At 47.6% G+C, this 27,812-nt stretch overlaps 1 protein-coding gene across 1 annotated transcript; it reads right to left on the reverse strand.

The window, feature by feature from the left end:
- OAF (out at first homolog) lies at positions 1-27,336 on the reverse strand. The gene is made up of 4 exons (XM_053367343.1): positions 26,585-27,336; positions 5,775-5,909; positions 4,000-4,180; positions 1-1,835 (listed from the first exon to the last, which is right to left on the reverse strand). The coding sequence occupies exons 1-4, from the start codon at positions 26,834-26,836 to the stop codon at positions 1,561-1,563; spliced, it is 843 nt and encodes a 280-aa protein (XP_053223318.1). The 5' UTR covers positions 26,837-27,336; the 3' UTR covers positions 1-1,560.
- Positions 27,337-27,812: the final 476 nt, after the last annotated feature.

Genomic DNA, 27,812 nt, shown 5'->3' on the forward strand with positions numbered 1-27,812 from the left:
AATTGGGGACTGTCATCAATTCGTCCTATCACATTTTTGGGATATTGCATCATGTAGAAATGCACAGGCACATTACTTTCTGTTAACAAGAAATGAAGGAACAGGGGTTTTGGATCTCAAAACAGAACCATAGTGCTTAAGCCTGTGAAATGCTCATTGGCATCTGTTAGCTCAGGTTGTAGGGGGACGACACCTATGGTAGTCCAGCTGCTGCTGCTGCACTACAGCACCTATGATCCCTCACCTTTGGTGATGCTTGCAGGAGCTGAAGGGAGTTAAGAGTCCAAACCATGCTGGCTACCCTTGAGTTGCAGGCATCTGGGACATCTTCAGGGTTACTTTCCTATACTGCAAGGATGGGGAGCTTGTGGTCCTGCAGATTTTGTTAGCCATTCCAGACTATTGCCCCTGCTAGACGACCATAGGTTTCTCATTCCTGCTTTGGTTCCTAGCTGCCCACTGATCCTCAACCACTGGGAGACAGATGCTAGCAAGGTTGGAGTGTGAGTACCTCTAACTGGAACTTGGTTGGTGTTTCCTCCTCCTAGGGAGGAGCAATTGGGAGCAAGAGACAGGTCTCTTCAATGTACCAGCCAACTGGGATCAAAGGCAGGTCTCAGTGATGCTCTTCCTCCTCTGCCAGTCAGCTGATCATGAGGCATCTGCTGGGTATAGCCTGGTACAGCCATGCTGCTGAAACCAATAACAAACATTGGTTGCTGCAGGGATCTGCTGTTTAGGGGATGTGATGAATTGTTTCTGAGGTTGGTGTCAATCCTGCTATTCTGTGATCTTCCTGCCATCATTATGCAAAAGGAGCAGGGGGCAGGAACACCACACTTAGACACCAGTTCTGATGCCTCGTTTCATGAGCGTTGAGTGTTCAATGTAGAACAGCCATCTTGTTGTGGCTGCTTGTTTCCTTCTGCTGGTTGACCCAGGTAGCAAGTGTCAGGGCGCTCTTCAAGTTCAAGAGCTTCGATATGGAGGCCACAGGTTCAAGCCCCGCATGACCACCACTGGGGAGATTAAACACCCATAAAAGTGTGGTGCTTGGAGAAGCCTCCTTATTCATCTGTTCTCATATTCCTTCTGGAAGATTGTCAAGGAAGAGCCTCTGTCCTTTTCCCTCAATTGTCCTGACGATACAAAAAGAGTGTAGTGGGTCACATTTCAGTCTGGGTTGTCAAGGACCTTAAGAATTCAAGAGGGCCAATGGTTAAATGGTGCATGAGGGGCCTGGTCCCAAGGCTTCAACAACCAGCTCTACCCTAGAGCACGTCCTTGTGCCAACAGCTCACCATCTTCTTAGGCAAGGTCATAGTCAAATGTGGCCTATATCCCCAAGTCCAAGGGAGTTCGCAGTTCGGTAGAAAAGGAGTTGGACAGACCCACACGAAGGCTTCATAAAATGGAGTCCTGACAGGTGCCCCACCTCCCCTCTAGGCCCCGCACCTTCCTCCTTTCCTAGGCAGCCATCTTGGCAGAGCGACCCAGAACCACATGAAGGGAGGTGGAAGGGAAGCACCGATGGGACAAAATGGCTGCCTGGGCGCCCTGCTAGGTCTCCTCATCCCAAAGGCACAGCTGCTTCTGCGGCACGTAGTAGTCGAAGCTGTAGCCCTTCTGGCAGCTGCGGATGCCACACTTGTAGGAGGAGACCTTCCCAGCAGCGTCGCGGCTCTTGCAGTACTTGAGCATGCAGGGGTACCACTCGATGCTCAGTGCATAGCTGCAGATGCAGGGCCTCCAGCGATCTGCACACAGGCGGCACCGCTGCAAGTTGGGAAGGTCAGCTGACTGGGGCAGGACCTCGAACATGGAGCCGTCCACACCTGCAAGAGAGCCACAAAGACAGAAAGTCACATCCCGTGCCAAGGCCACATCCAGGCACTGCGATAGCTCTTTGAACAGTCATGTCTTTCCCCAAAGAATCCCAGGAACTGCAAGTTTGTTAAGGGTGTTGAGAGTTGTTAAGAGATCTCAGCCAATGCTGGGTCTCCACCAAGGACCTAAGCACACAGGTGGGTTCATAAGGGATGAGCTGGTCCTCAAGGTACCTGGGTCTCCACTCCTTTAGGGCTTTAACCAGAACGGTTGCGCTGGATCTGGAAATGACCTGGCATGGGAACCTAGGAAGCTGTCTTATGCTGTTTACAGCACTGCAATGCCCCTGGCTCAGTCATAGGTAAAGGTAAAGGGACCCCTGGCCATAAGGTCCAGTCGTGGCCGACTCTGGGGTTGCGGCGCTCATCTCGCTTTAGTGGCTGAGGGAACTGGCGTACAGCTTCCGGGTCATGTGGCCAGCATGACTAAGCCGCTTCTGGCGAACCAGAGCAGCGCATGGAAATGCTGTTTACCTTCCCGCTGGAGCGGTACCTATTTATCTACTTGCACTTTGACGTGCTTTCAAACTGCTAGGTGGGCAGGAGCAGGGACCAAGCAACAGGAGCTCACCCCGTTGCGGGAATTCGAACCGCCGACCATCTGATCGGCAAGTCCTAGGCTCTGTGGTTTAACCCACAGCGCCACCTGCGTCCCTCTGGCTCAGTCATGGCTCCCCCCAAATAATTCTAGGAGATGTAGTTTGTTAAGGGGGCTGAGAATTGTTAGTAGGCCCCAGGTGTAAAAAAAGGCTATTTATGTATGCTACTAATGCGGCCCGTGATTTGTTAGCCCCCAAATGGAAAACAAGCGAGGTCCCAACTAAAGAAGAATGGCAATTTAAGTTGGCAGAATATGCACAACTCACAGACTTAACATATAGAATACAACATGGGTAGGCAAACTAAGGCCCGGGGGCCAGACTTGGCCCAATCTCCTTCTAAATCCGGTCTGCAGACGGTCTGGGAATCAGCATGTTTTTACATGAGTAGAATGTGTGCTTTTATTTAAAATGCATCTCTGGGTTATTTGTGGGGCATAGGAATTAATTCATTCCCCCCCCCTCAAAAATATAGTCCAGCCCCCTCCCCTACAAGGTCTGAGGGACAGTGGACCGGCCCCCTGCTGAAAAAGTTTGCTGACCCCTGGAATAAGAGAAGAAGAACATATGTTTAAAGAAGATTGGCAAATGTTTATTGAATATATGGGAAATAATTGCGTGCAGCTGAAAACGCTGGCAGCATCAAGATAAATTCAACAGTGTAAACAAGTTTTGAGGGATACAATAATGGAATACTGAATGGTACAGTTTTTGTAAAATATGCAGGGATTTATGTTTATAAAATGAACCATGGAAAGAGAAAAAGGGAAGTCATTTATATCTTAAGGACGTGAAAGGAGTATTTTAAATTGTAAAACACAAAATTTAAAAAATTATATATATAAAAATAGAGAATTGTTAAGAGGCCCCCTGTCCACCTCACAGAACTACCATTTCCAGAGTTCCCTGGGAAGAGGGATTAATTGTTCAAACACTCTGGGAACTGTGGCTCTCTGAGTGGAATAAGGAGCCTCCTAACAACTTTTAGCGCTCTTAACAAGCTACAGCTCCCAGAATCCTTCGGGAGAAGCCACAAATGTTTCAGGTGGTATCATAGCACTTTAAATGTATGGTGTGAATGCGGTCCAAAGCTCCTCCAGTTTTTACCAGCCTCCAGCACCCAAAGGTGTCCCATGCCCTAAACTAGGCATAGCCAAACTTGGCCCTCCAGTTGTTTTGGGACTACAACTCCCATCATCCCTAGCTAACAGGACCAGTGGTCAGGGATGATGGGAATTGTAGTCCCAAAACAGCTGGAAGGCCAAGTTTGGCCATGCCTGCCCTAAACCCACCCATTCTCCCCAGGTGCCTTTCTTGCTTGCTACCTTCTGCATCAGACTCCTCGAACCAGGTTCCCCATGCTTCTTCCATGATCAGCGGGCCACACACTGGCTGGGGCTCATGGGAGTTGGAGTCCAGCAACATCTGGAGAGGGCCACCCATTAGCTATTCTTGCCATTCTCCACTGTCACTGCTGCAGAAGGAAGATGTCAAATGGGAACGGCGCCACCTACCTTTCTCCAGCCAGAACTTCACATCCTCTTCCCGGGTGTAGATGGCCTCTTTGGCCTCCGCACAGACGTTGTGGATGTGGGAGCTGAGCTGAGCCCCTTTGCTGAAGTTGACAGCCACGTCCATGCTGAGATGCTCAAGGGCACGCACCTCTTCAGCTTGCCGCACGGTCCGTGGATTTTTCTGGGCAGGGAGAAAGCAGTGGAGGAGTCTCATTAGCTTTGCTATCACCGGTGTCATTTTAAAACCCAACAGCTGTTTTTCGCTGGGGGTCAGTCTGTGTATTTAACGACCATAAATGAACAGAAGCACGCAGGCATAAATAGTTCATTGTCTGCTCCCCTAAAACTCACAGCAGTTTACCATTAAAAAAAGCAGCACTGAAATATGAGGCAACCATGCCTCATCAACTGGGATGGGGGGGGGGAGACATATTTGTAAATAAAAATCTAACTGCCTCTTCATTAACACAAATATACTAAATTGACCAAAATAGTAAGTGCTAAAATTAAGGAAATTACTCAAAAGCTTTCCTGTTTGCTAGAAACACTTGCGATGTTAATTCAAATTCAGTTAAGATATAGCTGAATTAGTGGAAGGATGTAATCTTGCCTTGGTTCACACCACACAACAAGCCAAACTATTGTTTACTGGGACCACACAACAGGGGACAGGGTGTGGTGAAGACAACTTTGCAAAGGTGGTAGGAGGGAAAGGATAAAACCCCCCTTTTCTGCTTGCAATTTCTTTGCTTCAAATTCCTTCCCCCCACAAAGCTGGTTTCCCCTCTGTGGGTCTCCAAGCAGGTGTTCAAGAGGGGCAACTGCGTGTTTGGATGTTGTAAAGAGAAAAATTACTTGGGGAGATAAAGCTGGAGTGGAGACATGTAGGGGAAAGGGTTAAGCATTCCCGTGCTGCTGCTTCTCTAAGAGCCAGTGTGGTGTAGTGGTTAAGAGTGGTAGACTCGTAATCTGGGGAACCGGGTTCGCGTCTCCGCTCCTCCACATGCAGCTGCTGGGTGACCTTGGGCTAGTCACACTTCTTGAAGTCTCTCAGCCTCACTCACCTCACAGAGTGTTTGTTGTGGGGGAGGAAGGGAAAGGAGAATGTTAGCCGCTTTGAAACTCCTTTGGGTAGTGATAAAGCGGGATATCAAATCCAAACTCTTCTTCTCCACTCCTAATCCCATTCCTTGCAAAGTTGCCTTCAATTGACAAAAGCAGCTTGTTGGGTTTCTGTTTCATGCAACTTGTCTGTTAGGCCCTGAAGTGCGATTAATGGGGATCCACAGCAGAGCCTTTTTCTATAGATACAGCAGCTTTGTGGCCTAGAAATCCACCAAGAAAATCCTCTCTCTTCCCCCTTTTGCAAGCAGGCGAATGCCTGCTTTGATGAACCATGAACTCCTGTGTTCAGGTTCCATCTAGGTGCTGACTTAAGTGGATTATTTAACAGGGTTATACACAGTGCCCAGGTAGGGCTCCTAATACTGGCCTGCAGCAGAATTTGTTCTAATCCAAAGGGGGTGGGGGGTGAATCTGAGGATGGGTTGTGCATAGTTAATTCATTGGACATGGTAAATAGTTGCACCTTTTATGCAAACATTTGAAAATCTCGGTTAGTTGTCACAATTATTTTCTGAAAGTCACCTAGGACATTGATCCCTGCTCCACTGAAAGGGGACCAGTAAATTTAAAGAACAAAAAGAGTAATAATGTGCCTTAGGGTCACCTTACCCTAAATGCAAGAACCCATGACCATCCCTCCATCTTCTCACCTGTCTTAGCTTGGCCATGGACTCACTGGGAATGATCTCATTGCGGTGGAGCCTGGTTACAAAGCAGAGTGCCTGGAATTGACTCTGGCCCCTCTCCAGTTCTCCAAGGATTAGGGCTCGGAAAATCTTCACCTCCTAAAGAGAAAAGGGGGAAGAGTTAAAATACATTCCTGGTTTCAGTTTGACATGGTTGTGTAAACCATCTGTCTAAGCTTCCATTCACTGAGGGTGCAGATACCTTATTGCTGCTGGACACAGAGCCCAGGGTGTGTTGTTTATTTGAATTCTGCCTGCAGAATTCAGACTCCGCACCGGCATTGCTTAAGGGAACAGGGGCATTAACTGGGTCTATACAGTTCACTGGGAGGGCTCCAAATACAGGCCTGCAGGAGGGTTTCTCCTAGGACCTCAGCCAAGAGAAGCCAAGGGGGAGGGAATATGGGCTGTCATTAGGGGAATTTACGGTGTCTGAGCTGCAGCAAATCTGCAAACAGAAAGAGGAGAACGCAGGAAGCAGACTTACAACAAGTCAAATCATTGGTCCATCTAGCTCAATATTGTCTACACAGACTAGCAGCAGCTCTCCATGATTTCAGACAGGATTCTCTCCTAGCCCTAACTAGAGATGCTGGGAATGTTGGTCTCTCCTGTGCCAGTTTCCATCCCTGGACATTTCCTAGGTTGAAGATAGGAAACACTATTGAATTTCTGCCTGACACTCAGCTGTTGAACCACAAAACTGGAAACACACCACAGGAAGATGATAGGGGGAGCAGGGAGAGAAGAGACAGATGGGGAAATTTCCAGGTGATTGAAATGACATTGATGCCATCCCCAATAAATCGCAGAACAAATCCTTCCACCTGGGGCTGCAATTCCGATCAAATTTGTGGTACTGGGGTGACACACATAATCAAACCTGCAGTAAAGAGGAACTTCACATGACAGTTTATTCCATTTCCACAACTGTCCCCTAACAGATAAGTCCCACATTGAGATTTCACACGAAGTGTAGGCCACTTCTGAAACTATGGTGCAAGTTCAATGCTTATTTCCATGTTACTTGCTTCCAATAAAATAAAATCTGTTTGTACCTTTGAGTGTTTTCACCTGGCTGCACTGTGTCGTGTGTGTGTGTGTGTGCAGAAAAAGTCCCTTATCTACAAGAAGACTCATCCTGGAAGACTAAATTAGCACAGTGAGGCCTCCTGTCCTAGCTCCTCTCCCTCCTGGATCTGTGTGGCATTCCAGGCACCTGCCTTTATAAGACCAAGAGCTCAGGAACTGAGCTCACTCTGGCTAAGCCTCTCTCCCTGGGATGACCTCTGGGTCTGCCTGCATACATTCCAAGGCTGATTCACCGTCTTCCCCTCCCAGGAGTACGATAGGCCGGCCAGACAATGCAGGAAACGACCAGACAGCTGACAGCACAGCTGCACGCTGGACCCAGGATTGAGTTGGGTGTTGGCTGGATGCATTTAAAACACAGAAGAAGATGAATGGGGAAGAGGAGACGATCCCAGGCACACACACACACACACACACACACACACACACACACAGAGAGAGAGAGAGAGAGAGAGAGAGAGAGAGAGAGAGAGAGAGCTTCTCTTGCAAGCTTGTACTTCTCTTTGGGCTCCTTCCCTGCTCTCTTGGGGGGAGGATGCAGCTGGCCCATTCCATGTTTCTAGTCCTCATGCATTCTAGGGTGAAGCCTAGAAAAGTGTGGGCAGTGTGTGCTGCAGAGAAGGGCCATAGCCCAGTGGCAAAGGATGGGATTTGCATGCAGAAAGTCCCAGGTTCAATCCTAGTAGGGGCGGGAGAGGCTCCTGCTTGAAACACTAGAGAGCTGCTGCCAGTCAGTGTAGGCAATGCTGAGCTACAGGTAAGGTAGCTCCCTATGTTCACTGTTTAGGGGGGGGGCTTCCTTTCTGGGGGGGTGCAATGTCCAAGCTGTGTGGGCTGGAGCAATCCAAATAATATTAAACTGCCCAGAAAGCGGCTCCAAACTGCAGCTCTGCTGGCTTGATAGATGTGGCAATCCTACATGCAAGGTTGCCAATTCTACTCCCAGGGGCTCCTCCCCACACCCACCTTTTGCGAGAGCTTTTCAAACAACAACAGACACCCACTCATTCCCATTATTTCCAATGTCCAAGCATGAGCGCCATTCCATTTGCCGCAGAAATAGGACCATCCACCTGAAAAGCTCACGGTTTTGCAGAAGTACAAGTAATTCAGCAGAAATGGGAGTACACAGCCCAGTGAGGACTGAGCATGCTCAGTGGCCACAGAATCCTGGCTGAATATTTGGAGTGGGGGGAGAAGGGGGAATGAAATGGAGTAACCTGAAGGGGGTCACGGCTGACTGTCCACCAGCCTTTCCCTGGTGGAGGGGGTGACCTCTGAAACTCCCTAATGTGAAACCCCCCTTGCGACAGAAAGAGAGGAGTCACTCAGACAAAATTCTGGCGCTTTGGCTCCCAAACCTATTTGCTTTTAGCTGTGGTTCTCCCTCCGGGCCCCACGTCGGCCAGCTACTTCACTCTCTCGCAAGTCCCAATCATTCTCCAGCCCTTGCAAACTCCCGTTCCCGTCGCGCCAGCGAGCGGGTGACCCAGCAGCGCCGCTGAGCCAGTCTAAATATTTATCTACTCTCTCTGTGTGCCGGGTGATTTATAGGCTGTGAGCGCTCTCTCTCCCCTGTGCCTGGCGTGGAAAGGAAGGGCAGTCGGGAGGCCTCTCGGAGTGGGTCGCAGACGGCATCTTCACTAAACTGGAGAGGAGGGCTTGGAGAAAGGAGATGGCTAACAAGGGTTAAAAGGGGAGAACCAGGGAAAAGAGACCCGCACAGGGAAGGAGGAGAAACTAAACCCCTCTCTACTACAGTGGTACCTCAGGTTACACACGCTTCAGGTTACAGACTCCGCTAACCCAGAAATAGTGCTTCAGGTTAAGAACTTTGCTTCAGGATGAGAACAGAAATCGTGCTCCGGCGGCGCAGCGGCAGCTGGAGGCCCCATTAGCTAAAGTGGTGCTTCAGGTTAAGGACAGTTTCAGGTTAAGAACGGACCTCCTGAACAAATTAAATACTTAACCCGAGGTACCACTGTACATTAGGTAGCATGTTGATTCATTCCCCATAACACATTAATGAATCCTGCTTCAGAAGGGGTATTTGCCTAGCCACTGTTAGAGTGGGCTGCTGGATTAGATGGGTTTATGGCCTAATCCAGAAGCCAGTCTCACCAAGGTTGCAGGTTCAATCCCCATATTGAGCAGTTGCATATACCTACATTGCAGGGGGTTGGACGAGATGATCATCAGGGTCCCTTCCAACTCTATGGCGCTATGATTCTTCCTGAGTCCCTGGAATCTCCAGGTGGGGCTGGGAAGCCGGTGTGGTATAGTGTTTAGAGCGACGGGACTAGGATCTGCGAGGCCAGGGTTCAAATCCCCACTCAGCCATGAAGCTGACTGGGTGACCTTGGTCCAAGCACAGTCTCTCTGCCTGACCTACCTCACAGGGTTGTTGTGGGGATTAAAGAAGGAGTGGGAGAACCATGTTCTCCGCCTTGAGCTCCTTGGAGGAAATATAACTGCAAATGCAAAAGACCTTTCTTTGCTGGAAATGCTGGAGAGCCTCTGACAGCCTCTGTGGGCTGGTGATGGCAAACCTGTGGCCCTCCTGATATCATTGGTGACTGGCTCTGCTGGCTGGGACTCATGAGTTGTGAGCCCAGCAGCCTCTGAAGGGCTGCAGGTTCCCTGTCTTCTGGTTGGAGAGCTGGGCTTGCATTCAGATCCCTGTTCAATTACAGGTGAGGCCGAAAGAGAGCAAATGGCCCACCTCACAGGGCTGTTGTGTGGATAAAGGTGAACATGCAGACTGCCACCAGCTCTTTGGTGGAAGGGCTAGGCAGGAAAGCCCAAAACAAACAAACTGGCCCTGTGTCAGATTTGTCACCGCGCCTGATCTGTGGAAAGCTTTTTCCACCCCACCCTGCAGTGTCACTCAACTCTTCCATGGAAGAAGCGATTGCACGGCAAACAGGAAGAGATGGGATTTCAGGTGCACAGAAGCACTTGGGCACACAAACCCTGCTCCCAGATGAGCTGATTTCAGGGTGTCAGTTGCAGAAATCAACTGCCCTTCCTGCTTTCATCTCCTGCGTGCTCTTCCCCGTGACTCCCTGGGTACTCACTTCCGCTCGGAGGCCTCCATGCAACTCAGACACCCCTATTCTCGCCTCCCTCTCAAAATGACCCATCAGCTAAATCAGAACAGCTTCCTTTTTATTATTCCAAGCTGGCGTGTTAAACCCCAAAGCCAGATCTTTATCTAAACAAACCATGCTCTGATGGCTCAGTTGGCCCAGACTCAGGGGGGACAGGGCTGGTGTTGCTCTTTACGCCCAAACATTCCCATACTAGTATCAGGCTTCCTTTCTACTTGCAGCACTGGGCTCCAGCCACAGACTTTGCTTCTGGCTACTTCTTCCCCCAACTTCTGCTGCAGCCAATTTTATTTTGATTGCATTTAAACAGGAGACTGTGCAAATCAACTCCTGCCTACAAGTCCACGATAACAACGCCCCCCCCCCAGTTCCCAGGATTCTTTTTTCTTTTTCTGTTTTTTAGAGGGGAGGGTGCTTTAAATATATGATGTGTTGACGTCCCCAGACAAGTTACAAAGCTGCAATCCTAACCCCACTTTCCTGGGAGTAAGCCCCACTGAATACCACCCGACTTACTTCTGAGTAGACAGACAACAGCAAAGGTTGCTAGGTTTATCGAGGGTGCAATGAGATTAAGGGCCACTATCTGAACGGTAATCTTGGTCATTTGATTGCCCTTTTTACCCATTGCTGTCTTTTTATTTGTATATATTGCTTGTTTTATGTTGCCATGGCTGTTGGCTAATGCGAATAAAGTCTATCTATCATCTATCTATCTTCCAAGTAGACTTGGTTAGGATTGGACTGCCAGCTGCCGATTTGGGATGAAAGTCATGCAGCTGATGAAATGCGGCAGAATCCGAGACCAGGGAGAAGAGTCGGTGGAAGAAGATTGGAAGAAATTTAAAGACTACTTACGGAAATATTGTAAAATTAATGAAGGTTAGAAGGATGTTGGGTGAAAAGTTATATGGTTTTTAGCTATAATGCTATAAGGAGTATGAAAATATTGGATTATTAATAGACAAAAATTTAATGTTATATTATTTTAAGATTAAAGATTAGGATAAGTAAAGAGGGGAAGGATTTGCTGAACTAACAAATTAAATTGGAATACAAAAAGGGAGGTTTGAGGAGGTTCGGGAATCAAGCAAATGAAAGAATGTGATGGAAAGATGGAATTGTTTTTTTATTTGTATTTTTTTCTTTTTCCTTTTTTTATTTTGTAAAACTCTAATAAATATCTTTTTTAAAAAAATGAAATGGACTCCAGTCCACAAATATTTGCTAAGGTGCCAGAAGACTCCTTAAAAAAAAAAAAAAAGGTTTCTCCTCAAAATGAGGGAGGTCCCTTTCCCGACTCCCTTCCTGCAGAAAAAAACACACCAGGTGATTCAGCGCTGAGTCAGTTCTTGGCGAAGCAAAAGGAGGACAGGGTTCGCGGCCAAGGATTTCCGTGAAGCTTTCCCAGCAAAGACAACAAGTTCCAGCGTGACATCAGCACCCCCACAGATGTTCCGGACTCAAGGGCTCTTTGCGCAGTATGACTCCCGAAGGGAGAATGTTGGGAAATCCTTCTTTGGAAAGCGATTCAGGGGCACTAGAGATAAAAGCAGCGGGGAGTGGGTTGGAGAAGCTAACCATCTAATGTTTCCGGATTTAGTGGCGAATTACTTTACCCCGAAAGCGAAGGCAGGTCCATAGTTCTATCCGAAAGGCGCACCATTTACGCATTTGTAGTTCCAGTAGTTAATTAACACGAACACTTAAAAAAAGCCCTCGCAGTTCAACAGCCTAGTACTCCACTTTCTGCTATCCAGAACTGTGTGTGCAAATTAGGAATATATGCTAATCAGGGCGGCATGCAGTTTAGGATGTGCCTGCTTCTTTTTCGGGCTGTAAAACTTAGCAGAAAGGGTTTTTTTGGGGGGGGGGCTAGGGAGGCTGTGGAGTGTATAAGTCAGGCTTGGTGTGTGTGTGTTTTTGGGGGGAGAATCGAGGTGAAAAGAGCAAGATATGAAACGGAGGAGAGCAGCCAGAATGCAGGAAGGTGTGTTATACCGAGGCAGATCGTTGATTCATCTGGCTCAATGCTGTCAACACTGTCTGGCAGCAGCTCTCCAGGGTTTCAGGGTTTCTTCCAACTCCACTTGGGATTGAACCTGGAGCCTTCTGAACAAAAAGCAGATGCTCTGCCTATAATTTACAGGTTCTGTGAATGCAGGCTAATGGTTTAGCTCTCCCAGACAAGCCACGAAATGTAGCTATAGCCAAACCTACTAAATGAGTGCCTAAAACTTTGGAACTCCCTGCCAATTGAGCTCCAGCAGGCAACTTCACTGAACTCTTTTCTGCTCCTGCTAAAAACATTCCTGTTTAGACAAGCCTACTCAGATGCTTAGAAAGTGGAGGTAATTTTAATCTGTTTTAGTATTTTAACTTTTTGTATGTTGTAAAGTATGGTTGTGAATTTTTCTTGATTTTAATGTTTTATTTTTTGGAAAACGCTTTGCGGGTTTGTTTGTTTGTTTTTAACAACCAAGCAGTGTATAAATTTTATGAAACAACAAATAAAAATTAATACATTTGTTACTGTTAGGTGGAATTGTGACTGTTAGGGTTGCCATATTTTGAAAAGCAAAAAAGAAGACACATTTTCCGACTTCTGCTTTTAACTGTGGATCGTTATGACAACCCATGAAAAAGAGGACATGTCCTGGAAAAAGAGGGCATATGGCAACCCTAACTGTCCTAACCCAATAAAACTTCACCCTGGGAAAAAAGTGATAAGTGGAATGCTGCAGGGTTCTGGTCTAGGCCTAGTGTTGTTCAACGTCTTTATAAATGACTTGGATGAAGGACTAGAAACGATGCTCAACAAATTTGTGGGTGACACTAAACTTGGAGGAGTAGCTAATACCTCAAAAGTTGGATCAGGATTCAAAAGGAATTTAAGAGATGGGAGAACTGGGCCAAAACTAACAAAAAGAATTTCAATAAGGACAAATGTAAGATTCTAAACATAGGCAGGAAGAACCAGATGCACGGATATAGGATGGGGGATCACCTGGCTTGACAACAGTTCACTAAAAGGGATCTAGAGGGTCTTAGTAGATCACAAACAGAATACGAGTCAACAGTGTGATACAGCAGGCGGGGAAAGGCTAAGGCTATTCTAGGCTCCATCAAAAGAAGCATAGTGCCCAGTCAAGGGACATAATAGTCCCACTTTATTCTGCCTTGGTCAGACCACACCTTGCTGTGTCTAGTTCTGGGCATCACAGTTTAAGAAGGATATTGACAAGCTGGAATGTGTGCAGAGGTGGGTGACCAGATGATCAACTGTCTGGAAACCAAGCCTTATGAGGAACAGTTGAGGGAATTGGGTATGCCTAGCCTGTTCCTTGAAATATTTGAAAGGTTCTCACATGGAAGATGGAGCAAGTTTGTTTTCTCCTGCTCCAGAGGGTAGGACCAAAATCAACAGATTCAAATTATGAGGGAGCAGATTCTGACTAAATATTAGGAGGAATTTCCTGATGTCAAGAGCTGTTCAACAGTGGAGCAGATTACCTCAGAAGGCAGTGGAATCTTCTTCACTGGAAGTTTTAAACAGAGGTTGGATGGCCATCTATCAGGGATTTTTTTAGCTGTGATTCTTGAATTGCAGAGGTTGAACTAAATGATCTTTGGAGGCCCTTTGAACACTGTGATTCTGTGATCTGGGAGAGCTAAACCATGGGACAGGTTTGGGACAATACACACCAAAGCCACACCATGGCTTAAAGGTAAAGGTAAAGGGACCCCTGACCATTAGGTCCAGTCATGGCCGACTCTGGGGTTGCGGCGCTCATCTCGCTTTATTGGCCGAGGGAGCCGTCGTACAGCTTCTGGGTCATGTGGCCAGCATGACTAAGCCACTTCTGGTGAACCAGAGCAGCGCACGGAAATGCTGTTTACCTTCCCACCGGAGTGGTGCCTATTTATCTACTTGCACTTTGACGTGCTTTCGAACTGCTAGGTTGGCAGGAGCAGGGACCGAACAACAGGAGCTCACCCCGTCGCGGGGATTCGAACCGCCAACCTTCTGATTGGCAAGTCCTAGGCTCTGTGGTTTAACCCACAGTGCCACCCACGTACCTTGTACACCATGGCTTAGCACAGCATAAAAATGACCCAGGAGGGGAAAAATGGCTTGAGATCCTATCTCCAAAGTCTTGCACGTTTGCTCATTCATGGTCTGGGCTTAACATTAGATGTAAACAAGGTCCTATCTGATATAATTTCTCTCTCTCACACACACCCAAACTAGAGATAACAGGTTTCAAACACAAGGACACCAAGAAATTCACAGCCATTGAAGGATCAGGATATGACCCCTGCCTTAGGGGACCACTTCTCCAAGCAGCAACACCATTTTCAGGTTTCAAGTTTATTTGAACTCAAAATGTTCCATATGGAAACCCCCCCCCCCACTTTAAAAGATGTGCTTAATTAAAATGCAACCCTGTGTCGATTTGCACGGCTGCTCCACAGGATAACAAAAGCAATATTCTGCCAAACTGTGCCCTGCCTGCCCTCAAACACAGCCTGCAGGAAATATATACTTTAATAACCGTGTGATAAATTTGCTAATGTTTAACGTCACCGGGTTTATTCCTGCTGAGAACCTGCCTTGAAACTTCCGGACTGCCTCGCTGTGCATCCCAAATTGCCTCTTTTCCCTCTCAAAGAGCAACGGTGCAAAGAGGACAGGTTCACATAGAAGCAGGCAAGCTTTAAGGCAGAGATGGGGAACCTGTGGTCCAGGATGTTGTTGGGTTCCCATCTGCCCCAGTCACATAACACCCATTCCACAGTTGTTAGAAACTTTGGAACTCTCTGCTTATTGACATCACACAGGAATCTTCACTGTACACTTTTTGGCACCTGCTAAAAACATTTTTGTTTAGGCAAGCCTACAAAGATACATAGAATGTTGATGTATGTTTTAATCCGTGGTTTGTTTACTTTAATGCCATTTTTTTATGCTTTAAAATGGTTGCTGTTGGGGTTTTTTGGCTGGTTTTTTTTTAGTGTTTTTACCAATAATTTAATTGGTGTGTTTTTCATGATGAACCACTAGGAGAGTTTTGGGTTTTTTTAACCACCAAGGAGAGTGCATACATTTAATGAAATAAAAATAATAAATACATAACCTTCCAGGGATTATGGGAGTTAGTTATAGTCCATCAACATATAGAAGGCCACAGGATTTCCATTGCTATCTTAAAGTACAATGCAGGCCTTATGATGATGATTATTATGATTCATAACCCACCCTTCTTAAGTAGCCCAGTGTTTCATCAGCAAGCAACAAAACAATAAAATACCTTAAAAACAATCTCTACGCTGATGCAGACTGGGAAAGATCTCTATTTAAAAGGCTTTTTGGAAGAGGATGATCTCCAGTAGGCACCAGAAAAGCAAGACACAGCCCCTCCAAGTCTCCCTATTTTCCAGGTACAGTCATACTTTGGGTTACAGACGCTTCAGGTTGAGTTTTTTTTGGGTCCCGGACCGCTGAAACCTGGAAGTACTGGAAGGGGTTACTTCCGGGTTTTGGCGGCCGTGCATGCGCAGAAGCGCTAAGTCATGCTTTGCGCATGCGCAGACACGCCGAATCACAATCCTTGCATGCGCAGATGCACCACTGCGGGTTGTGAACATGCATCCCGCATGGATCGCGTTCGCAACCCAAGCGTCCACTGTAGAGTCCTGGATTTACAGAAGGCGTCCCAGTTTCTGATTCAATCTCGGAATGCCCCGCTTTTCCTAAGGATGTCCCTATTTTCATCAGAGAAATGTTGGTGTCATGCGACCCCCGAGTCAAGAAGACAAGTAACTATACAACTTTTAGAAGACATCTGAAGGCAAGGTTGGTTTTTTTAATGTTTAATGTTTAATTTTGTGTTTATATATGTCGGAAGTCACCCAGAGTGGCTGGGGTAACCCAGTCAGTTGGGCAGGATAGAAATAATAGAATTATATTATTATTATTGAATAGGATGTCCCTATTCTCACCGGAGAAATGTTGGTGGGTATAACGGGAGGGAATTCAGTTCCTAAATTATGCAGAATGGGACCTCTTGATAAGATGCCCTCTGCTGGAGGCCCTCACTTGCAACATGCAGAGACTGTCCCCAGACCATGCTCCCTCCTAGGCTACACCCTCTCTCTTCTCAGGCCACACACCCTCAACAGCCCTGCTTCACATTCTCCTTGAGTGGTTCTGTCTGCCTGGAATGTGCACTGGATAATGCCTCTTATTTTGCCTGGATAGAGCTTCGAGAGGAGTGCGTGTGCATGTGCATGTGCGCATTTGGAAGGTCACCCAGAAGGTTATGTGGCCCTCAAGCCGAAAAGGATTCAATTCACCTGTACTTTATAGGACTGTTGCAAGGATTACCAGTATGTGCAGCCTCCACATACCTGGTGAAGACCCTGAACTGCTATACAAACGGCAAGAATTGATCTCAGGCCAGGGCGCAGCAATTTTACACCACAAAGGTTCCTTGGAATCTAACCCAGCACCTAGGAATTTTAAACACTGCTTGAGCTGCAGACCCTCCCCCACTTCCCAGCACTTAGATGGCATCTCTTTCCCTCCACTGGGATGAATGAAGAGTTCCAAGACAAGATAACGCAAGTTGAGGTCAAGAGTAGCGGGAAGCCACAAAGATTGCAGAAATTCTTTCACTTTCAATTCCTCAAATAGTACACAGCCAGACTGAAGTGCTCTTCTCTGCTGCTATAAAAGGGGCAAAGTACAGTTTTGAAATCGACATGAGGTTTACGCTGACTGGGCTAGGCTGCTACGCAAAGCTAGAAAAAGCAGAGATACCACTTTTAGAATACACAGGAAGCTTTATCCAGGCTGCACCCCAAGAAAAAAAGAGCAGGCAACAACTCCAAAGCCAGCTGGAAACCTGCCATGGGCCGGATTCAGCTCAGGGGACTCCAGCGGCCAACCAGTAGAACTTGAGAAGGATGAGCAGCTCAATTATTAAGGTGGCATATACCAGGAGGTGGGGTATCTCTGGCCCCTGAGGCTGCTCCATCTGGCCCTCAGAACTTTCCCTTTCCCTAGGTCACACACCCTTGGTGGTACTGCTTTGCTCCCCGAGTATTTCTGCCTGGCTGGCATATGTCCTCGAACTCCGATCATATCTTCTGCCTGCCTGGATGGATGGAGGGCATGCGGCTCTCAAACTGTTCCCCAGAAGAGAATGAAGGCCTCAGGAAGATAAAGGGGTTCTCCAACTGGGTCAGAATCAGTATTCCCCAAAGCTAGAACTTCTTCCTGCAGATGCCCACCCTCAGGCAGAAAACCTCTCCAAGAATAGGAGAAGAACCTGATGGATCAGAACAATGGCCCATCTAGTCCAGCATCCTATGCCCCAATGGGAAACCTGCAAACAGGACCCAAGCACAAGAGACCTCTCCCTTCCTGTGGTTTCCAGGAAATGGCATTCAGAAGCATCACTGCCTTCCAACCGGGCAGGCAGAGCATGACTGGTAGAAAGATAGCCTTCTCCTCCACGAATCTGTCTAATCCTAATCTAGGTTGGTGGGAACTTGTGGGAGCTACATCCTACATCCTTCAGCAGCTTCCTCCACCCATTTCCAGCATCTGTCAATGGCACTCATGTTCAGCTAACCAGTGATGGCCAAACTTGGCCCTCCAGCTGTTTTGGGACTACAACTCCCATCATCCTAGCTAACAGGACCAGTGGTCAGGGATGATGGGAATTGTTGTCCCAAAAAAGCTGGAGGGCCAAGTTTGGCCGTCACTGAGCTAAGCAAATCCAAAGAGGATTCTGGAGCAACCACACCAGTGCTGTGGAATTCAATGGCATTTCTTTGTGTATGGAAGGGCGGGTAATGGAAAGAACAAACATCTGGGAATGCTAGAACTCACATGGTTTTCTTCCAGAAGGACCCTCCCTTTCCTTGTCTCTGCCTAAGAACAGATCTTTGTGCAGGACAGACACAAAGGCAAGGGCTGGATCTAATATAGGAGAATCCCTGAGGGAGTCAAAGCTAAAAGGTGAATAAGTGGTGACATGATCAAAGTGTCCCCCCCCCCCCCATGCATGGCATGGAGGAAGTGGATAGAGGAAAGTTTTTCTATGTATGCTACTACTGCGGCCTATGTTTCGTTAGCCCCAGAAATTGAAAACGAGCGAGGTCCCAACTAAAGAAGAATGGCAACTTAAGTTGACAGAATATGCACAACTCGCAGACTTAACATATAGAACAAGAGAACAGGAAGAACATATGGTTAAAGAAGATTGGAAAATGGTTATTGAATATATGGGAAATAATTGTGTACAGCTGAAAATGCTGGCAGCATTAAGATAAATTCAACAGTGTAAACACATTTTGATGGGAGCAATAATGGAATACCGAATGGTATAGTTTTTGTAAAATATGCAGGAATTTATGATATGTAAAATGAACCATGGAAAGAAAAGAAGTCGTTGATATCTTGATGTAAAAGCAGTATTTTAAATTGTAAAACAGAAAACTTAATAAAAATGAGAGAGAGAGAGAGAGAGAGAGAGAGAGAGAGAGAGAGAGAAGGAGAGGTTTTCCACCATCTATCGTAAGACTAGAAGTCATGGACATGCAATAAAGCTGAATGTTAGAAGATTTGGGGCAGATAAAAGAAAGAACTTATTCAAGCAACACATAGTTAAACTAGGGCACTTGCTCCCACAGGAGGCAGTGATGGCCCCCAACCTGGACTGGACAAATTCATGGAGAAGAAAAAGTCTACTAGCCATCATGACTTTGCTCTGTCTCCTTGGTTGGATGCAGTAATTCTTCTGAATATCAGTTGCTAAAAGCCACAGGAGGAGAGAATGCTCTTGTCCTCAGGTCCTCCTTGAGGGTTTTCTACAAGCCTCTGGTTGGCTGCTGTGAGAATAGGATGCTGGACTAGACAGGCCATTGGTCTGATTCAGTAGGGCTGCTCTTAAATTCAGCGTCTGAAAGAAGGGGTTAATCGACAGGGTGGAGACCTAGATCCTGTCCTCCCTACAGGCCACTCAGTATACAGAGCAGCAACAGTGCTCCAGAGCAAGTAAAGTCCTTTGCCATTGCATAGCCTCCAACAATTCTCTGATGAAAATAGGGACATCCTAAGGAAAAGTGGGACATTCCAGGATCAAATCGGAAACCATGGTGGCTTCTGTAAATCTGGGACAGTCCCTGGAAAATAGGGACACTTGGGGTGTGTGTGTGTCTGCCCAGCCTGAGAGCCAAATGAGATTTGCAATAAGAATCTCCACTCACATAAAAAAGTAAAGAATAGAAGTCACTGGAAGGTAGAACAAACTAGGTCAAACTGGTGTGAAAGCCATTTAACGCTTTCCCCATGCAATTTGTTTTCCTTATTAAACTCACCCCCCTCCAAAAATAATTTTTTTGTCATTTCCCCACAGAGGAAAGTTTAGAGGTGCTGTGGGTAAAACCTCGGTGCCTAGGACTTGCCGATCGTATGGTCGGCGGTTCGAATCCCCGCGGCAGGGTGAGCCCCCATCGTACGGTCCCAGCTCCTGCCCACCTAGCAGTTCGAAAGCACCCTTAAGTGCAAGTAGATAAATAGGTACCGCTTTATAGCGGGAAGGTAAACGGTGTTTCCGTGTGCTGCGCTGGTGCTGGCTCGCCAGCTGCAGCTTCGTCACGCTGGCCACGTGACCCGGAAGTGTCTTCGGACAGTGCCGGCTCCCGGTCTCTTAAGCGAGATGAGCGTGCAACCCTAGAGTCGGTCACGACTGGCCCGTACGGGCAGGGGTACCTTTACCTTTACCTAGGATTGTCAAACACCAATATCTTTTGATCTTAAATACAAGGGCCGCAGCTCGGCAGCTAGAGCACCTGCTTTGCATGCAGAAGGTCCCAGATTCAATACCCAGCAGCTCCAAGCAGGGCTGGGAGAGAACCCTGCTCTGAAACCCTGCAGTGCTGCTGCCAGTCAGTGTAGACCATACTGGGCTGAATGGACCATGAGTCTCTCTCAGTATAAGGCAGCTTCCTATGCTTCTACTGTATGCATAGGTGCCAGCTCTCTGGGGCCCTGCATGCCTGAGCACCCACAAAATTCCCTGTGAAGGAGCCAGGCACCCACAAATTTTGGTGCCAGGGCCATGCATGTTGCATGGCACCCACAGCCTTGGGCAACCACAGTCACAGGGCCAAGCTGGCACTCCAAGCTGGCACTGTGACCTGTAGGTTGTCTCCCCATCAGGCACAGAGCAGCTTAGAATGGGAGGAAAAGAAAGAATATAACACCCTCCTCCTTCTGTGACGTAGTCCCAGTCCCTATGACTTCTATTAATTTTCAAAAATGGTCCCCGTGGAACATCATCATGGGTTTCCTGTATTACATCTATTTTGGCCGGAGTATTGGGATTTCAGTTACATCTGGGAATGCAGGGAGATAAAGGAATAAAGGTCAGGGGTCCATGGCTCGCAGATTGTAACCCTTGATAAATATGGGCGCCCAGAGAACCATATAATGAGCTCCATATGCGCAGTGAGGCTGGAGGTGTAAACAGCAAGATGCCAAGGTTTTCTAGCAAATCGCTCGTGAAACCAGAGGAAGCTTCAAACGGCAGATTCCAATACAGTGCAAGGAAAGGATCTGCTTTCCCAAGATAAAAGACAAGAGCCTTTTTGGATGCATTGCCAGGGCTTACAAGAACAACTAAATTATCTCTGTGAAGTCCCCATGGCGTATATTCCAATAGTGACCCCGTTCTCCAAATGCTGAGCCTTAGATAGCCAAGAAACTGGAATCCCAAGGAACCGGAATCCCAAAGTTTGCAAAACTAGAAGCAAAATCTTAAAAGGAGGAGCTGCCCAATGAGGGCTGAGCATGCTCATTGACCACCGATGGCTAGCTGAATGCTAAAAAGTGGTGCTGCTAGGGAGAGAAATGAGAACAGGATGGGGAAAAGCAGCACTCGACGCTGCAACATTTTGTGGTAGGCCTCATTTGTAACCACCACAACCAATAACGGTGTACTATTCATGTGCACAGTGCTTTAGAAAGAATAAATGGCCAGGTCTAAGACCCAAGGGCTTTACAATTTCTCTATATATCTCCTCCACCACCAAGGGGCTTGCATCTACAATACACACAAATGAGTTGCAATGAAGCAGAGGAGCCATGTCTCTCATTCATTTACAGTGGTACCTCGGGTTAAGTACTTAATTCGTTCAGGAGGTCCGTTCTTAACCTGAAACTGTTCTTAGCCTGAAGCACCACTTTAGCTAATGGGGCCTCCAGCTGCTGCTGCACCGCCGGAGCACGATTTCTGTTCTCATCCTGAAGCAAAGTTTTTAACCTGAGGTAATATTTCTGGGTTAGCGGAGTCTGTAACCTGAAGCTGTAACCAGTCTGTAACTGGAAGCGTATGTAACCCGAGGTACCACTGTACTTGTTTTTAATAAGATCTGCATGGTCCACCCATGTATGTCAAAGTTATAGAGCAAGGCAGCATGTTAAAGATCTTCTAATGGTCAAGGCATAATTGACCTGTGCTAATTAATTCTCAGCACACCCCTTTGCTTAAGGGCAGCTGAAGGACCTTGCTGGTTAACAGCCATGTCTACTTGGTGCTGCATTCTTTGAAAGAATCCAGACAAAGAATGGGGGTGGGGGAGGCGGTACCACCAGAAGTTGGCCAGAACACCCTGGCCATAGCAGAGATGGGAAAGAATTACGGCAGGAACATAGCAGGTAACCCTTTCCGTGTGAAGGTGCTTTGGGGCTTTCCATTATTACTTACCTTGTAGCAGACAATTTGAGGGACTTGCAGACAAGCTATAAGGGACCACAGTTTACTCAAAGACCTTTCATCGTGCCATATGTACACTGCACACTGGTAATCTGAACTTTGTGACATCAAAAGCTAATTTCTCCAGCCTGTCTCATTCTATGCAAATTAAAGATATGTGCCCGATTGCTCTACTTTTCCATAAATAGACTTTTTTTTTATTACCCCATTGTGTAATTCTTCTTTTGCTAGTCATAGGGAAGGGCAAGACCAGACCCAGGATAGCCAGTGTACTGCAGTAACAGTGTCAGACAAATTCTCACTCAATCATTAAGCTGGACAAGAAACCTTTGGTGAATCTCAGCTTAAACAATCTGCAGGGTTCTTGTGATGACAGAACAAGGAGAAACAACATGTGCATTATTCTAGGCAATTTTTGGCAGCGCAAAAGGTTATTAATAAATCCCCAGGGGTGAATTAACCAACAGTGCTTGGTGAATTCTGGCTTCTGAATTCACCAAGCACTGCCAACATATTTTCTAGCATATTCACTGTCATAAGGGCTAGGAACGTCCTTTTTTGAAAACAAAATGAAAACGGAGATTTGGGAGAAGTTAAATTCAGCATCCAATACCACTTCAGCTGACATCCTGCAACCAGTAAGGCAGGACCTACTGAACCTCAACAGGGAAGGACAAGAAAGTAGCAGAACACGATAATCAGGCACATTCTTCCATTCTTTCCCACTACCACCCCTGTGTTTATCAGACCTTCTTCTTGCAGAGAAGGGCTTTATTTTTGCGGCAGAGCACATGGTTTGCACAGATGTCACAGGTTCACTTCCCAGCATCTCCAGACTGAAAACCCTGAAGATCCACTTTCAGTCAGTTTAGACAGTACTAAGCTCAATGGACCGATGGCACATAAAGAGGCTAATTTTGTGAAGGACCGTATCTTGGCGACAGCTACAGCAGGAGATTCAGGGTGTTGAAAAGACATTGCTTTCGCACAATGCACTGTTAACCAGTGGAACCCACAGCCCCAGGATGCTTTTAAAAGGAGGTTAAACACAATTAGAGAAGGGCACAGCTCAGCGGTAGAGCACGTGTGTTGCATGGGAAAGGTCACAGCTTCAGTCCTCAGCATCTCTAGCTAGAAAAGCTGTAGAAAAGCTGAATGTGAGAGACAGAAACTTAGAAAGCTGCAACAAACAACAACAACAACAACAACAACAACAACAACAACAACAACAACAACAACAACAACAGAGTCAGAGCTGGTCTGTCTTGCTCTGTAGAGCAAGACTGTCTAAAACAGTCTTTGCCACCCAGTTACCCTCCATATTTTGAACTATAATTCCCACCAGCCTCAGTCTGCATGACCCATGGGCAGGGATCATAGAAATCATAGAGTTGTAAGGGACCATGAGAATCATCTAGTCCAAGCCTTCAATGCAGGAATATGCAGCTGTTCCATTTGGGGATCAAACTTGCAACCTTGGCTTTATCAGCACCATGCTCTAACCAACTGAGCTATTCAGGCTGATGATGATGGGGTCTGAAGTCCAAAAGGCACCTGGATGGGGATGCCCATCTTACAACATGACGCAAGATCCTTGAATCCATATTCCATCCAGGCGGAGACTCACTCCCTCACTGCACCTTCCCAGCTACCTCTCCACCTCCAGATTCTATATCTGGTTCCTAACTTGCTTTGTTTAAGGCAGGGATGGATGGGGGAATCTGTGACTCTCTGGATCTCCAGCTGCCATCTGCCCCAGCCAGCACAGCTTTGGGTCAGGGATGATGTGAGTTGGAGTTGAACAACAGCCTGTGAATTCCTCATCCCTTGTGTTAAGCTGACACAGATCTAGTTAGGATCTGGACCTGGGATTACAGTGTGGTGGTGGAGGAGAGGGGAGCCCCCACAGCTTGCTTTGGTTTACTTGCTGGTCCTAATTTGGGTTCCCCCCAACTCTCCCCTGCCAGGAAAACTTGGAGGCTGTTCTCTATTGCCTGCTGGACTTTAAAGCAAAAGTTGGCCTTCTCCAAAGCACAGAACCACCACCACAACAACAACAACAGTTTATTTCTTGCACCCTACCCATCTAAGATTTCTCCCTCCACAAACAAGGTAAAAAATAGGCTTTTGCATGGTGCATCAGTTTGTAAAGGCCTGCATGGGATCACTCCCCTCTCTTTCTGCAAGCCTAATGCCAGAAATCACAGTTAAAGATCCTCTATAAACACTCCCACCCTCCCACTCATCCTGCAAGCTTCTCCCTCCATGAGAAGATATCAGTGACCAGAGTTCCCAGGCTGGAGTCTCTTTGATCTGCTCCATTCCACTGCATAATGTAGGCCACTGCAAAATACACCAGGGACCATATTCCAGACAGTGGACCGTTCAGGGCTGGGGTGGGGGGAGGCAGGGATCTACAGACGCCTCTGCTTAATAAGGAAAGGACAATGGCTGGGGCACAGAGAGATGCTCCTCGCCTCCCACACCCAGAGCACAAGCGAGCCAGTTGTTTGGGGCTGTGTCACTGACCGCACAGCGATTACTCCATTGCGAGAGCCTTTCAATCAGGACTGATCTTTATTTTCAAGCAACTGCTGTGGGTCAGAAAGCATCTGTTGCACATGGAAGCCATAAGATGCAGTCTCTGTTCAAACATGTGCATGCTATCTCTTGATTCCTTACCACTGCAGTTCAGTGAGCATAAGGAGAACTTTGCTGGGTCAGACCAAGGGTCTTTCCAGTCTGAAGTTCTGTTTCTAACAGGCAACCAACTGCCTCGTGGAAATCTGCAATAAAGGCTTGCACCATTTGGGACTTGTTAGTTTAGAGAAACAGCTAGTAAGGGTGACAGGGTGCAAGTGTATACAGTGGTACCTCGGGTTAAGTACTTAATTTGTTCCGGAGGTCTGTTCTTAACCTGAAACTGTACTTAACTTGAAGCACCACTTTAGCTAATGGAGCCTCCTGCTGCCACTGCGCCGCCGGAGCACAATTTCTGTTCTCATCCTGAAGCAAAGTTCTTAAGCTGAGGTAATATTTCTGGGTTAGCTGAGTCTGTAACCTGAAGCATATGTAACCTGAGGTACCACTGTACAGTTATGCATGAGATGGGGAATGGGGAAAGAGAAAAGTTTTTTCTGTATTTCTCCTAACACTGTTATTATTATTATTATTATTACTACTACTACTATTTTATTTGTACTCCACCCATCTGACTGGGTTGCCCCAGCCACTCTGAGTGGCTTCCAACAAATTGTAAAAACTCAGTAAGACATCAAACTTTCCTGTACAGGGCTGCCCAAAGTCATATAGCTGTTAATTTCTGTCTCATTGAAATTCACTGAAGCTGAATGTTGGAAGATTCAGGACAGAGGGGGGGAAAGGACCTTGCCATACATAGTTAAACTATGGAACTCACTTCTGCAGTGGGCAGTGATGGCCACCAACTTAGATGGCTTTAAAAGAGGATTGGACAGATTCACAGAAGGTAAGGCTCTCAGTGGTTACTAGCTGTGATGGCTCCGCTCTACCTCCACAGTCAGAGGCAGTAACGCTTCTGAATCCCAGTTGCTGGAAACCACAGGAGGGGAGAATTCTCTTGTGTTTGGGTCCTGCATGATGCATCTGGTTGGTCACTGTGGGAATCAGGTGTTGGACTAGGTGGGCCACTGCCCTGATCCAGCTGGGCACTTATGTTTAATATTAGATATATCCTCAAGCAAGTCAGGCCAATTCCTACAATCCTGGTCCCCACCCTCTTCATGCAGGGAGAGTGAGCTACATCACGGGGGGGGGGCCTTTGGTGATGCGTGTGGCTTTTGCGTGTGGGTGCAATGAATGAACTAGCCTTTGATGTCTGGGAGCCGACTCCATAAAAAAAACACCCCAGAACACTGTAAGGATGTGAGCAGATGTGATCGTTGCACCTCTGGCATTGGTTGGGAAATCAAAGATGCAGATGCTGTCTTTGAAGCAATCTCCAAGTTGAAACCCTACACACTGTTTCTCAGAAATAAGACATAAGGTAAGAAGAGTCCTCCTGGATGAGACCAAAGGCCCCTCTAGACACGTATAAAGTCAATCCTTCTACATTCCGACCCAAGGGTCGGAATCCTTTCCCTTGTCTTGCACTTTATCCTGGAGGTTACAACCTCCCACCCACCTCTGAAAGCTCTCAGTCCAACTCAGCCTAGTGGGTAGAAACTCAGGCTTAGAGTTCAATGAGCCACCACTTCAAATCCTTGCAGAGCCTCTGAATCTCCCACAGTCACTATAGGCAAGGCACTCAGAGATGTGAAGGCCACCAGGATAAAAATGGGAGGACTGGAATTAGTTCCGTCCCCCTCAGGCCTTCAGATATCTAGTACTCTTTCAGTCTGACCAAGAGCTGCTGTGGAGATAAAATAGAGGGAGAGGCACACACCATAGATGCTCTCTTCAGCTCATTGGAGGAAGGGGGAGATTAAAAGTTTAAGCAATGCGCCAGGGAAGTTTTTAATGTGTGACATTTTAATGTATTTTTAATCTTTATTGGAAGCCGCCCAGAGTGGCTGGAGAAGCCCAGCCAGATGGGTGGGGTACAAATAATAAATTATTATTATTATCACCATCAGAATATTGGTTGGGTGGGTGTGTATCTATTAACCCCATCCTTTCCAGTTGGTTCCCCCGTTCATCCTCTTACCTTAGAGGAAAGACCCTCACATTTTCCTGGCGGGGAGAAAAAAGCCCCCCCCAGCCACAATTCCTGTGCCCCCCTCGACCCCCGCGTGCGCCCCCGCACCTGTTTGAAGTCGGCCGTGAGGGTGATGAGGGTGCCGTCGCCCTTGCGGAGCTCCAGGGTGACGCAGTCCGCCCCACTGTCCGCCTGCAGGCTCTCCTCCGTCACTTGCCCATCGGGGAGCCGGACGCGGACTCGCAGCTCCGACGGGGCCCCCGACGCCGCGGCCACCCAGGGCAGAGGCTGGGGCCAGAGCAGCGCCGTCAAGAAGAAACGGAGCCAGCCGCCTCCTCCTCCTCCTCCCTGGCAGAGCATCTCCAGCAGAAAGTGGGGGGTATTGAGGGCGAGGGAAGAGAGACTGATCCAAACACCCTCTAAGAAGGACCCCCCTCCCGGCCGGAGTCCCGATCACGCTCTCCGCAGCTCAACCGCCCCGTCCGGGAAGAAGGAGAGAAACTTTCCCAAAGTTTGCAACTTTCCTTCTGGAGTTGGCGGAGGCTCCTGGCTTGACTGCCTGCCGTCTCCTTATCCCCTCGCCGGGGGGAAAAACCCCCCTGCACTGGCGCCCCTCGAGCCCCTGGATGTCCCTCCGCCGGACACCGCATGGGCTGCTGGCGAGGGAGGTCTACTCCTGGGAAAGTCCTCTTGCGGCTGCGCTCCGCCCCGCCCGGCTGCCAGGGGTGCTCGGATGCTGACTGCTGCTGCCCTCGCCTCGGCTCCCGTTGTTCCTGCTGCCGGCCCTCGCCTCTCCTTCCTCTGTCTCCCCTTTCAAGCTCCCCCTTACTTCTCTCTCTTTCTTTCTTTCTCTCTCTCTCTCTCCTCCTTTTTTTTTTTTTTTTTGCTCCTTTTCATTCAATCGCCCCGTCACTTCCTTCACTCTCCAGCATAACAACCCGTCGTGGGACCTGCCTTAAAGAGACATGCGCCCCCTGCCTGCCTCCCCCGCCTTGGAAAGGGCAGGAGCGCCTGTGCAGCTCCCCACCCCAGCAGGAGAGCGAATGCGAAAGCAATAAAACTGGAGTGGAAAGAAAGAAAAAGTTGAACGAACTTTATCACTTGCACGCACATGCCGCCACCGTTGGTTTCAGGCTTCCTGTGATCATCTTGATTTATAGGGAGCGGGGGGGCTCTTTCCCTTAATCAAGACCATCCCTGCAAAACTTCAGCCAAAAGTCCGCCTCCCTTTCATTTCCCCCCTCTGTTTGAAAAAAGATACGGTGGGATTTCCCCGCTACAAAACAAAATTATAATGTTAAGTTTAAGGCATCATTCATAAGGTGAGTAGCAGGTG

This window comes from Podarcis raffonei, chromosome 15 (genome assembly GCF_027172205.1).
Source record: "Podarcis raffonei isolate rPodRaf1 chromosome 15, rPodRaf1.pri, whole genome shotgun sequence".
NCBI lineage: Eukaryota > Metazoa > Chordata > Lepidosauria > Squamata > Lacertidae > Podarcis > Podarcis raffonei.